Source organism: Mandrillus leucophaeus, unplaced genomic scaffold, assembly GCF_000951045.1.
Source record: "Mandrillus leucophaeus isolate KB7577 unplaced genomic scaffold, Mleu.le_1.0 Scaffold23, whole genome shotgun sequence".
NCBI classification, from domain to species: Eukaryota; Metazoa; Chordata; class Mammalia; order Primates; family Cercopithecidae; genus Mandrillus; species Mandrillus leucophaeus.
In genome coordinates, this window is record NW_012102365.1 from 3,780,412 (window position 1) to 3,792,721 (window position 12,310).

At 54.1% G+C, this 12,310-nt stretch overlaps 1 protein-coding gene across 1 annotated transcript in view; it reads left to right on the forward strand.

Annotated features, from left to right (window-relative positions):
* The first annotated feature begins 3,372 nt into the window (after nt 1–3,372).
* The window catches only part of OPRD1 (opioid receptor, delta 1), a 69,145-nt gene continuing 60,207 nt past the window's right edge, over nt 3,373–12,310 (forward strand). Inside the window, exon 1 of the mRNA XM_011981764.1 lies at nt 3,373–3,834. Coding sequence (XP_011837154.1) covers nt 3,608–3,834 — 227 coding nt within the window. The 5' untranslated portion in view covers nt 3,373–3,607. The remainder of the gene's footprint in view (nt 3,835–12,310) is intronic.

A 12,310-nucleotide genomic window follows, 5' to 3' on the forward strand; every position in this document is an offset into this window, starting at 1 on the left:
TGAGACTCCGTCCCCCACCCCCCCAAAAAGATCATTTCCAAGTTTTCACTTTAGAAAGTCATTGTGGAATCTCCCTAGAAGCCTTTGAATTTCCAATTCACTTGCACTTGGCATGCATGTATTTTTTTTTTCTTTCTTTCTTTCTTTTTTTTTGAGACAGAGTCTCACTCTGTCGCCCAGGCTGGAGTGCACAGGCACGATCTCGGCTCACTGCAAGCTCCGCCTCCCGGGTTCAAGCAATTCTCCTGCCTCAGCTTCCTGAGTAGCTGGGATTACAGGCGTGAGCCACCAAGCCTGGCTAATTTTTTGTATTTTTAGTAGAAACTGAGTTTCGCTATGTTAGCCAGACTGGTCTTGAACTCCTGACCTCAGGTGACTTGCCCTCCTCGGCCTCCCAAAGTGCTGGAATTACAGATGTGAGCTACGGAGCCCAGTCGGCATGTATGTTTTCTTAGCAATGATTTCACTCATGTACTTGGTCATTTACATATCTTTCACAACTTCTTTTTCTTTTTCTTTTTCTTTTTTTGAGATGGACTTCCGCTCTTGTCACCCAGGCTGGAGTGCAATGGTGCCATCTCAGCTCACTGCAACTTCTGCCTCCCAGGTTCAAGCGATTCGCGATTCTCCTGCCTCAGCCTCCCAAGTAGCTGGGATTACAGGAACCTACCATTACGCCCAGCTTTTTTTTTTTTTTTATTTTTAGTATAGACCGGGTTTCACCATGTTGTTCAGGCTGGTCTCAAACTCCTGATCTCAGGTGATCTGCCCACCTCGGCCTCCCAAAGTGCTGGGATTACAGGCGTGAGCCACCGCACCCAGCCCTCTTTCACAACTTCTTGATTGTGAGCTTCTTTAAAAAAAAAAAAATGAAGTAACCAAAGTTGGAACTGAGCTTCTTTATTCAGTCACTCATCAAGTGAGCATCTGTGTGTCAGTGCTTGCACTAAGGTGGAGGGCACAGAAATGCACAAGATCTTTTTATGTTTGTTTCAACTTTTTTTTTTTTGAGACAGGGTCTTGCTGTCATCTAGGCTGAAGTGCAGAGGCACGATCTCGACTCACTGCAGCCTCTATTTTCCCAGCTCAAATGATCCTCCCACCTCAGCCTCCCAAGTAGCTGGGACTAGAGACACACATTACCATGCTTAACAGTCTTTTTTTTTGGTAGAGACAGGGTTTTTTCCATGTTGCCCAGGCTGGTTTCGAACTCCTAGGCTCAAGTGATCTGCCTGCCTCAGCCTCCCAAAATGTTTGGATTACAAGTGTGTGCCACCGTGCCCAGCCTTTTTCAATTTTTCTTGTAGATCCAGGGGGGTCCATGTGCAGATTTGCCACCTGGGTATATTTTGTGATGCTGAGGTTTGGGGTGTGAATTATCCTGTCAACTCAGTTACTGAGCATAGTACTCAATGGTTAGTTTTACACAATACTTTTTTATGTGAAGGTGATGCACAAAAAATCCAATGATTACACAAATAAATACATGGGAAACTATTAATATGTAAAGAAGAGACCGCATAATAAGGAGAGCTGGGATAGTTGGAGGTGGCGTGGAGATCAGTGAAGGTTTCACAAAGGAAGTGATATTTACGCTGAAACTTGAGGGATAAATAACGCTTAGGCTGGGGAATTGGTCCAGCCTTCCGAGTGGAAGGAATAGAATGTACAAATGTCCTGAGGCAGGAAAAAACTTGGCTTGGAGGGTTAGGGAGGGGACCAGGATTCCAATAAAGTAGCCCTCCTTCTTCCTGTCCCAATTTCTCTCCGCTGGCACTAGAAACGTCTGTGAGTACCAGGCCCTTTGGGAAGGGGAGAGAGTTTTGGCAGCAGGTGACCACAGCAAAAATCTCTGATAAGTCTTTAGGTGGTTGAGTGGGAAAGCCCTGGGGTGGGGGACTTGCTGTAGTTGGTAGAGGTGCCTGGACAGCAGCTAAGTGGGGTGGAGAAAATGGAGAAGAGGGTGAGCTTGGGAATTCTGGCTTTTTTTCCGGGAAAGGATAGGAGCCTTGCACATAGATGGATGACTCAAGCTAGAGGGTGAGGTGAGGGAGGGGTCTTTGTCCAGCCACACACAGAGCCAAGAGCATTGCCCCAGAGCCTAGAGCTCAGAACCCCTAATATTGTTCCACTTCAGTTCCCTTTGGGATCTTTATCATCCAAAAAGCATTTCTTGAGCACCTGCTGTGACCCCAGCCCTCTCCTGGATGCGGGGGTCAATCAGTCCCTTTAAGGAGGGAGACCAGTTCGGATAGGTGGGATAATCTGGTGCTGAGTCTCAGTCTTCTCATCTGTAACATGGGGACAATAATAACAGAAGCTACTCCAAAGTGTTGGCGCATGGATAAAGTGCTTATCACAGTGCCTGGAACAGAGTAATGCTTGGTAGAGAAAATATTCTGGAAAGGCTGGGCACCCCAAGGAGAAGGATGGCTCTAATCTGGAATGGTTAGGTCTTGGAAGGGGTGTGGCAAGGATAACTTAGCCAAGTGCCCCACTTCTATCGGCTCGCACTGCAGCCAGAGCGCTCCTTAAGGTCGTCTTCAAGAACCTGCCCACCACCTCATCGCCCCCTCACTTCCTGCCTTCTCCTCTTCCTGGTTTCCTTTCAGTCCCTCTGCTTCCTTTATCCGGAATCCTCTTCCCTTGTTTCTTCCTTTAGTTCCTCACCAAACTTCACCCCTCACCTCAAGTGTCGTTTCCCCAGGGAAGCTGTCCTGACCCGGGCGTTTTGCACACCCTGCCACTTTCTCAATTCGTACCTATATCTTAATGGCATTTTAGGATTGCTCTCTCTCTCTCTCCTGCACTGGGCTGTAAGCCCCAGGAAGCAGAGGCTGCATCTGGTTTTGTGTACTAGAGGGTCCCCCCAAACACTTGGCTCTTCTATTAGGCACCTTCAAAATTTTTGTTGAGCGAATGAATGGGATGCAAGAAAGGCACGGATAATACGGGTGATTTACGGAGCATGTAACTGTGCGCAGGGCACTGCGCTACGCTCTTTGTTCGAATCATTTTATTCAGTCTCCCCAACCACCCTCTGAGGGAGGTGGTACGATTTTCCTCATCTCACAAAGAGAATGAAGCTGAGGGAGGTTAAATGACTTACACAAGGTCACTCCGCCGGTTAGTGCAGGGGCGGGAGGCGGGATCCACACCCAGGTCCCTCTGACACCAAAGTAGCAAGGGGGTGGGAGGGGAGTCCAGGCTGGGACGGGGGCGCACTTGAGCCGGCGGAGCATCCCTAGGGAGGGGGCGGGAGGCCTCCCCTGCCCAGCTCCGAGCCAGTGGTGCAGCGCCCGCCCCCAGTCGCGGGCGCAGACTGGCGGCCGCCTCCGGGCCACGTGGTGAGCGCGGCGGGCGCGTCCGAGGAGCCTGCGGCTGCTCCTGGCTCACAGCGCTCCGGGCGAGGAGAGCGGGCGGACGTCGGGGGCTGGGCCGGTGCGGGTGCGAGGCAGGCGGAGGAGGCGCAGAGACAGCGGGGCGACCGGGACGCGGCAGCCGGCGGCGTCGGGGCCGCGGCCTCTACCTTCCGGCTCCCTTGGTGTCGGATCCCCGCGCCCAGGGCGCACTGTGGAGAGGGACGCGGCGGAGCCGGCCGGCAACCATGGAACCGGCCCCCTCCGCCGGCGCCGTGCTGCAGCCCCCGCTCTTCGCCAACGCCTCGGACGCCTACCCTAGCGCCTTCCCCAACGCTGGCGCCAATGCGTCGGGGCCGCCGGGTGCGCGGAGCGCCTCGTCCCTCGCCCTGGCAATCGCCATCACTGCGCTCTACTCGGCCGTGTGCGCCGTGGGGCTGCTGGGCAACGTGCTCGTCATGTTCGGCATCGTACGGTGAGTCCGCTGCGGGCCGGCACCGCAGGGATGGGGTCCGGGGGGGAGGGTGGGGATCACGAACTTGGGACCCCAAGCCCGGACCCTGGACTCCCTGCGCCTCCGCACTTCCAGCAGGGGCACCTGGGGCCCAGCGAGAGGTGAGGCCACTTACATCGAGGGGGACACAGGAATGTGTGTCATCGTGTGTGTGTGTGTGTGTGCGCGCGCGCGCGTGTGTGTGTGTATGGTGGAGGGGGTTGCACCGCGGTTGAGTAAATTATATTTGATCATCTGTTGGCATCCCCTTGTTTCTTTGTGGGACAGTTTGGCGTCAGTTTGTGTATCTGTCACAGTTTGTGAGTAGATGGTTGTGACAGTACAACTGTATGTTTGGACGTCGGAAACATGCCCATGGGGTGGGCAGAGCTGCTCTGAGGTGCCGCGGGCCTTTGGGGAGACCAGTGTGAGGGCACCGTGCGGGCAGGGCAGACAGGAGGGTGCTGGGTGTCAGCACCTCGCCGTGGGGCCCTTACGGAGTCATATTTGGTGCTCATCTGTTGGTGTGTGCTTGTCCCTAACGGTCAGTTTGTGATTCTGTCTGAATGTAACAATGTGACTGTTGTTCTTGTCAAGCCCCTGAAACCCCGAGGGCAGCAGAGCGTCCAGAGTGGCCGCACCTGTGTTTGTGCAGCTGTGTGTGCCTTTGTCAGTGATTCCTGGATACCATGGGCGACAGCTGTGGGTCGCCAACCGGTTCTCTGTTCCCTTCCCCAGTGGCCATCTGGTCAGGAATTCTGAATAGGATTCAGAGAAGCCTCACGCCATCCTCACAAATGCCGCCTCCCATTTTCTCTTTGCCTCCTCTAACAGTCTTTTCTTCTGCCAAAGGCAGCAGAGGTTTGTCTGGGCTGGAGTGGATTTTGGGTTTTCATCCCAGGAAGTGAGGTGCTCTTCTTGGAGTTTATGGAGAGTGCGGGGACCTTCTCAGAGCGCCTAAGACGTCAGCTTGCCCCAGAAGTAGCCCTCCTGATACAGCCCATAAGCTCAGACGTGGCCAATAAGGGTTGAGAGGAAAACTTCCATCCTTAAAACAACAAAGATGCCCTGGTACTTACTGTTAGTTGAAAATGGGTCCTCCATGCTGGACCGAGGACATGGCCCTAAACCTCTCTGGGCTGTGATGCCACCGTGCAGGGCATAGGTCAGATCGCGGACTCAGAGGTTGGAGAGATGAACTGTAGTCTCAGCCCAGTCATGGATGTCCAGGCACCATTCTTCCTGCCCCGCCTCCCATCCGCCTCAGTTTCCCTGTCCGAAGAATAGAGACCCAATCTCCTCAATTGGAAAGTATGAATTCCAGGGTATGGGGTGTCTGCAGGGCAGAACACGGTGTGTTGGAGCGTGGGATGAGGTGTGTGGATGTCAGTGGGCTTCGGCATTGATGGTCTCTGGGGGATCTTTGCTCCTGCAGCAAGGGTGGCGGGTACAAGAATTTCCTGTGCTTTCCATGACTCATCACAAGCAGCAGGGAGAGAATTCCCCCCGAGCACAGGCGGAACTGATCTTTGCTTTGTGTCTTTGTCAGTGATTCTCCCCACTTCCTAGGCTGAGAGGCAGGCCGGCCTGGGTATGAATCCCTGCTCTGCCACGAACTGGCTCTGTGACTTGGGCGAATCACTTCGCCTCTTCGAGCCGCAGTTTCTTCATCTGTAGAATGAAGTAATGATCAATCTTCTTCCACAGGGTTGTTGTGAGGTGTCAGTGAGAGAGCACATAACGCACTGGCCTGGCGCCTGGACCCAGTGAATGGACGCTGTCTGTATAGCGAGGATTCTAGATCCTGGAGAATCCAACTAAAGAAGGAATCTTGAGGGAGACGCTTGTCCTAAGGTGGGCCTGAGAGTAGCTGTGATTCTGAGAGCTCCAGTTCCTGGCACCTGCCCTGTCTAGAGGAGCTCCAGGTGCCCAAGTCTGGGAAAAGTTGAGCGTCAGTGTGTTCGGTCTCATTTCCAACCTTTTCCTCAGGGCCCCTGGCTGGTGGGCTGACTGAGCACAGCTTCCCCACTACCATTGAGCAAGGGGCGGGGGCTCCCACTGCTGAAGGTCCACTGAAGGGAGGCTCTGGGCTCGGCCTACTAGGGGCATTCCCTTACAGCCTTCCCGGAATCACATTGCCAAGTGTACGCAGGCAGCTTAGCAGGCCCCTAGGCGTCCCCACGTTGCCAAGACATTTTGCTGGTCAACCATGTATGTGAAAACTCTATCTCTGGGTCTGAATGATTGAATCCTCACCTTCAATCCTATGGGACAGGCTTTAGAATGATCATCAGCACCCGCATCCTGCAGATAAAATGAGGAATCTGCGGCTCAGAGAGAGGCAAGGTGACTTATTCTCAGAGGGTACCACTGTTGGCACCAGGCCCAGAGCTAGAACCCTAGTCTGTGACTTAAGTCCAAAACTTTTCTCCAGAGTTGCCTGGGGTAGAGGACAGTCAAAGCATTGTCTGGGAGGAGGGGGGCAGAATTCTGTCCCTCTTTTATTTTTGAGACAAGATTTCTCTCTGTTGCCCAGGCTGGAGCGTCGCAGTCACAGCTCACTGCAGCCTCGACTTCCTGGGCTTAATGCGATCCTCCCGCCTCAGGCTCGTGGGTAGCTGGGACTACAGGCACACGCCATGCTAACTTTTGTATTTTTTATAGAGACGGGGTTCTGCCATGTTGCCTAGGCTGGTGTCAAACTTCTGAGCTCAAGCGATCCTCCTGCCTTGGCCTCCCAAAGTGCTGGGATTACAGGCAGAGCCATCGTGCCTAACTTTGTCCCTTCTCTTGTCCTGGAGTCCTCAGAGTGCAGAGACCTGGGGACTGTGCTCCTCTGTATTTTTCAGCCTGTATATTTTAGGCTGCTGTCCTTTGGGGAGGGGGGATGATAAGGGCTGGTGCTTAGTCCTTCCCCAGTGAACAGTGAACGAGAGTCTGAGGGCAGGGTAGCTGCCTGGGTCTTCGCTTCTGCTGGAAAAGCCTCAGAGAGGGCAACCCGGGTGGGAGAAAGGCCCCTGCTCCCCTGAAGGGCTCCTCGAGCTGTGCTCCATCTCGTTATGGCAGGCCCTGTTTAGAAGACAGCCGGCTTCTGTTTAGAAGACAGCCGGCTGCTGGGCTGAGTGAAGGAGTGGTTGAGTGAGCGAATTCTGCCTGTCAGTCCTGAGCTTAAGCAGCGTGTGGGGGGTGGGGGCGGGGGACAGTGAGCAAGGGAAGATTCAGAGACCCTTGGGGAAGGAAAGCAGGGTGGTGTAGTGGGCAGAGCTGTGGCTCTGGAACAGACATATCAGGTCAAAGCCGCTTACTTGCTGCGTACTCGGGCTAGTGATGAGCTGTCTGAAGCTCTTCTCATTAAAGTGGGAACACCGACAGCGCCTCCAGGGTGGGGGTGAGGATTAAGTGGCATAATGTGTGATATCTGAGCCTTTTAGACCCTAAGCTCTTTGAGAACAGGGAGGGGCTCTGTGTGAAGGACCGAAGAGAATTAACTCATTCTACAACACTCTACACGCTCTGTGCTAAATGCCGAGAAAAAAACCCACCGTGCTCCAGACCTTCCGGAGCTCAGGGTCTGGCAGGAGAAACAGACATTGGTCACCCAGCCATCCAATAAACTGAAGTTTGTAGCTGTGGTAGGGGCTATCTATGAAAATATATGGGGGATTTGAGAGCCCATGTTGGGGGCAGGGGAGGGTCTCAGCTGGACAGAGAGATCAGAGAAGCCTCTGCAGAGCTAAAGGATGAGGAGGGGAAACTGAGTCAAAAGCTGAGGGAGGAGCTGTGGCTGGGAAGCAGGACGCTGATGAGGGCCTGAATGTAGGAACCAGGAGTCTCAGAATTCCAGATCAGAAGCACCCTCCGTCCTGCGGGCCCCACGCTCTGTCCTCTCTCCCCTCCAAGGAGCCACCTGAGAAGCTGCGTCCTCCTGGGGGCCTGAGAGGGGCCTCTGGGAATTGCGTTTTTAGCAAACAGCCTGTGGCTTGAGGGAATGAGGCTTCTGTGAAGCGTGAGCAGGACTTCTGGGGACAGGTGGACCCAAGGCAGAGCATCACCCGCTCCTCCTGCTTGTGGGATTGGTCAACATGATGACTCATGCTGGCCATGGGGGTGCCCTGGTCCTCAGAGCAGACACCGGACAACTCCTCCTTCTGGGCAGAGTCAGCGTCCTCTGCCGGGCTGGCATCTCAGAGACTTCCCCTGGGCAGCCCACTGGGTAGGTGAGGTGTGATGGGCTTAGCAGGCCCCTCACCTGTGGCAGGTGACCCCCTCTTCCTCCTGCCTGGCCCAGATCCTGGGTGGCCCGACCCAGAACCTGGGCAAGGAGTCAGTGCTTTCCCACTTGGCTGTCTGTTCCACAGCCTTCTCTGTCTCCCTGCCTTCTCTGCGCCCTGAGCCAGGTTTCCACAGGTTTGTACACTCACAGCACCCCCTGCCTCCTGCCAGCCCCAGCCAACCTCCACGAGACGCCTTCAGCCTGTCTGCTTCTCTGCCCCTTGATCTCACCTCAGCCCATGTCTCTTCTGATTTTTCTCTTTGTATCAAATGCTGGCTCTGCTACTTACTAAGAGCTTTAGCAAGCCAGGTCGCCTCACTGCACCTCTGTCTTCGTCGGGAAGATGTGGGTAATAAGTACTACCTCATAGGTACCTTTGTTCTCAGGATTGGAAGAGATGATGTTGGCAAAGCACCGCGTTTTCCCTCCTGTCTAAGGTGACTGCAGCACCCAGCAGGGAGGGGAGTCGGGCCAGGCGGGTGGACGGTGGCAGGGTCGGGACAGGTGAATGAAGGGTTCTGCTTGTCTCTTCGGTCTCCTGCTGAGGTTCCAGAAGCTGCTGGGGAAAATGCTGAAGTGTCTTCTAGGCAGAATTTGTAGTACTGAATCCCTGTCCTGGTTTTGGAAGCCCCCTGGCTTCTTGTCTCCCTCCCCTCTCTTGGGGTCTGGACCCAGGGCCTCTGGGCCAGGAGAGATTCCAGTGAGATGACACAGTGCAGTGGTGAAGGTTGTGGCTAGAGGTCAGGGAGCGCACGGTCTCTATCCGTGTCCCAGAGGTGTGGCTTTGGGCAAAACCAGCTTAACTTCCCTGAGCCTCATTTTTTTTTTTTTGGATGGAGTCTCACTCTGTTGCCCAGGCTGGAGTGCAGTGGTACGATCTCGGCTCACTGCAACCTCTGCCTCCAGGGTTCAAGGAATTCTTGTGCCTCAGTCTCCCCAGTAGCTAGGATTACAGGCACTCGCCACCACGCCCAGCTAGTTTTTGTGTTTTTAGTAGAGATGGGAGATTTCACCATGTTGGCCAGGCTGGTCTCGAACTCCTGACCTCAAGTGATCCGCCAACCATGGGCTCCCAAAGTGCTGGGATATAGGCGTGAGCCGCTGTGCCCGGCTCATTTTATCATTTGAAAAATTGGGGTGAAGGCTGGGCGCAGTGGCTAAGGCCTGTAATCCCAGCACTTTGGGAGGCCGAAGCAGGCGGATCACGAGGTCAGGAGATCGAGACCGTCCTGGCTAACACGGTGAAACCCCGTCTCTAGTAAAAACACAAAAAATTAGCCGGGCATGGTAGCGGGTGCCTATAGTCCCAGCTACTCGGGAGGCTGAGGCAGGAGAATCGCATGAACTCGGGAGGTGGAGATTGCAGTGAGCCGAGATGGTGCCACTGCACTCCAGCCTGGGTGACAGAGCAAGACCCCGTCTCAAAAAAAAAAAAAAAAAAGCAAATTGGGGTGATATGACAGGTTATTGGGAGGACTCAGAGATTGAGCATGGAAAGGCCGAGCATAGCACCTGGTATGCCCTGCACTGTGGTTTCCTGGCACTCCTGCGGCGGCTGCAGGTGGGCTGTTGAGGCCTAGTCGTCTACGTTTTCCACCTTGGGCTCTTTCCCATGTCCTGCATTACCTGCACATATACTCAGTCAGTAAAGCATTTGCTGATGCTGACCCGTGCCAGGCCTGTCCAGCCTCAGCTCTCGCTGCCCAGACCCACAACTTAAACCTCCGTATGCCCCCTGGCTCCTAACACAGCCATGCCCCGTACCAGCCCCGATTAGTTGCAACTCCACAGACAAGTGCAGCTCCCTGGAACTATGGGAGTCCAGGGAGTCCCCAGACCCAGCCAGAGGAGGGGATGCCTGTGCATCACGGAGGGGGAGCAGCAGTTGGCTCCCTGGAGAGGTGCGGGCGGAGCATCCCAGAGGGAACCACAGGAGCAATGATTCACCGGGGCTGAGACGAGAGTGCTGGGGACCAGGGTGGCTGTGAGGATGGAGAGGCTGCAGGGACAAAAGCAGGAAAAGCATCATAAGCAGGTGTCCTCCTTACCATAGTGTCAAAAGCACCTGCTGGGTGCTGAGCTTGGCTGGGCTCAGGAGCCACCCATGATTCCTGAGGAGGTGCACCTGGTAGAGCAGCCCCAGGTAATTGGAGGCAGGTGTTCTCATGGGGCTGAGGAGAGGCCTGGAGGCAGGCCCAGCATGACTGTGTGAGGGGCCAGAGGCCATGCTGAGGTTCTAGTCTGGATGTGGGAGCTGAGACTGGACAAGTCCTCAAGGGACCGCTGGTAAGGATGGCGTGCTGGGAAATGAGGGAGCTTCGGGTCACGGGCCATGGGGAGGGGGATTTTGGAGCGATCTGTGCAGAATGGTGTTCAAGAGAATGAATTTGGCGGGGCTGGGGGTGGGGGTGGATTGGATGGGGAGGGGCTCAATGTGGGGAGACTAGAGAGGGTGGCTCAGGGCAATGAAAAGAGAGCCATGTGACCTTGGATGGGGCTGTTAAAACCTTGGCCTCAGCTGTCCTCTTTCTGAAATGGAGTGTTGTTGGACCTAACAAGAAGGCAGGGAGCTATGCATGGTGGTGCATGCCTGTAATCTCAGCTACTCAAGAGGCTAAGGTGTTGATCAGACTGGACAACATAGCAAGACCCCATTTCAAAAAAAAAAAAGAAGGAGGCAGCAGAAGGAGGCTGGGCCAGACGACTTCTGGTGAGGCTGAGCAGAGAGAACAAGCAGCAGCCCTGGTTGCTGTTCCTGCTGCATCTCCTGGTCTTGCCGGGAGCCTGCTTCTTCCTGGGTCTTGGGTTCATTGCCTGGGGAGTGTGTGTGACTTACAGACGCACTGGGGTGGGTCCATAGGAGTCACTGAGAACACCGAAGAGCCTCTTCTTAAGCTTCTGCCACATGCCGGAGGCTTCTGGAGCCAGAGGCCACACTGACGTTGAAGTATGCAAGCTGCACCACAGCCCTGCAATGGGGGCTTTCTGTTCTCATTTGCAAATGGGGACAAGAAGGCTTAGAGGGAGCGAGTGCCTCTCACAGCAAGAGAGAGGTGGAGTCGAGATTCAAATGCCGGCCTCTCTGACTGCAAAATCGCTCCATGTTTCCGTCTGCTGCTGCTGTCCATGACATGGCGGAATGGAGGCGAGTGCTGGGGGTGTCTAGGTAGAGAAACGAGGAACGGGGACGGGGTAGAGGGTAGATTGCTGTCTGCAAATCTCTGAAGCCTCTCCGTGGGGTGGCAGCCATTGAGAGCCTAGACATTGGATCCAGACTGACCTGGAATGACATCCCCGCTGTGCCATTTACTAAGAGAGTGAGCTTGAGCAGTCCATATACACCCTCTCTGAGCCCAGCTTTCTCATCTGTGAAAGCAGCGAGACACCCTTATAGAGTGGTTTGGAGGAGTTCACGAGGCCTGATGCGAGGGACTTCAGCACAGAGCTAGGCATTTGGTATGTGGTCAATAAACATTTTCTATAATTATGACTATTTAGAAGAGGCGTCAGACTTGCTTTGCATTCATTTGGTGGACATTTTTCGACCCTCAGGAACTAGAATTTTTTTTTTTCTTTTGAAACAGAGTCTTGCTCTGTTGCCCAGGCTGGAGTGCAGTGACACGATCTTGGCTCACTGCAACCTCTGCCTCCTGGGTTCAAGCGATTCTCTTGCCTCAGCCTCCTGAGTGGCTGGGATTACAGGGGTGTGCCAACATACTAGGCTAATTTTTGTATTTTTAGTAGAGACGGGGTTTCACCATGATGGCCAGGCTGATCTCGAACTCCTGACCTCAAGTGATCCACCTGCCTCAGCCTCCCTAAATGCTGGGATTACAGGTGTGAGCCGGAACTAGAATTATTGAGTGGGTGGTATAGGGAAAGTTTATCAACTCAGTATTATAAATTTTCAGCTGGGTGCAGTGACTCATGCCTGTAATCCTAACACTTTGGGAGGCAAAGCAGGAGGACCACTGGAGTCCAGGAGTTTGAGACTAGCCCAAACAATATGGCAAGACCCTGTCTTTACAAAAAAATTAAAAAATTAGCTGAGCATGGTGGCATGCACATGTAGTCCCAGCTGCTTGGGAGGCTGAGGTGGAAGGATGGCTTGAGCCCAGGAACTTGAGGTGACAGTGAGCTATGATTGTGCCACTGCAGTCCAGCCTGGGCAACAAAGCAAGATCC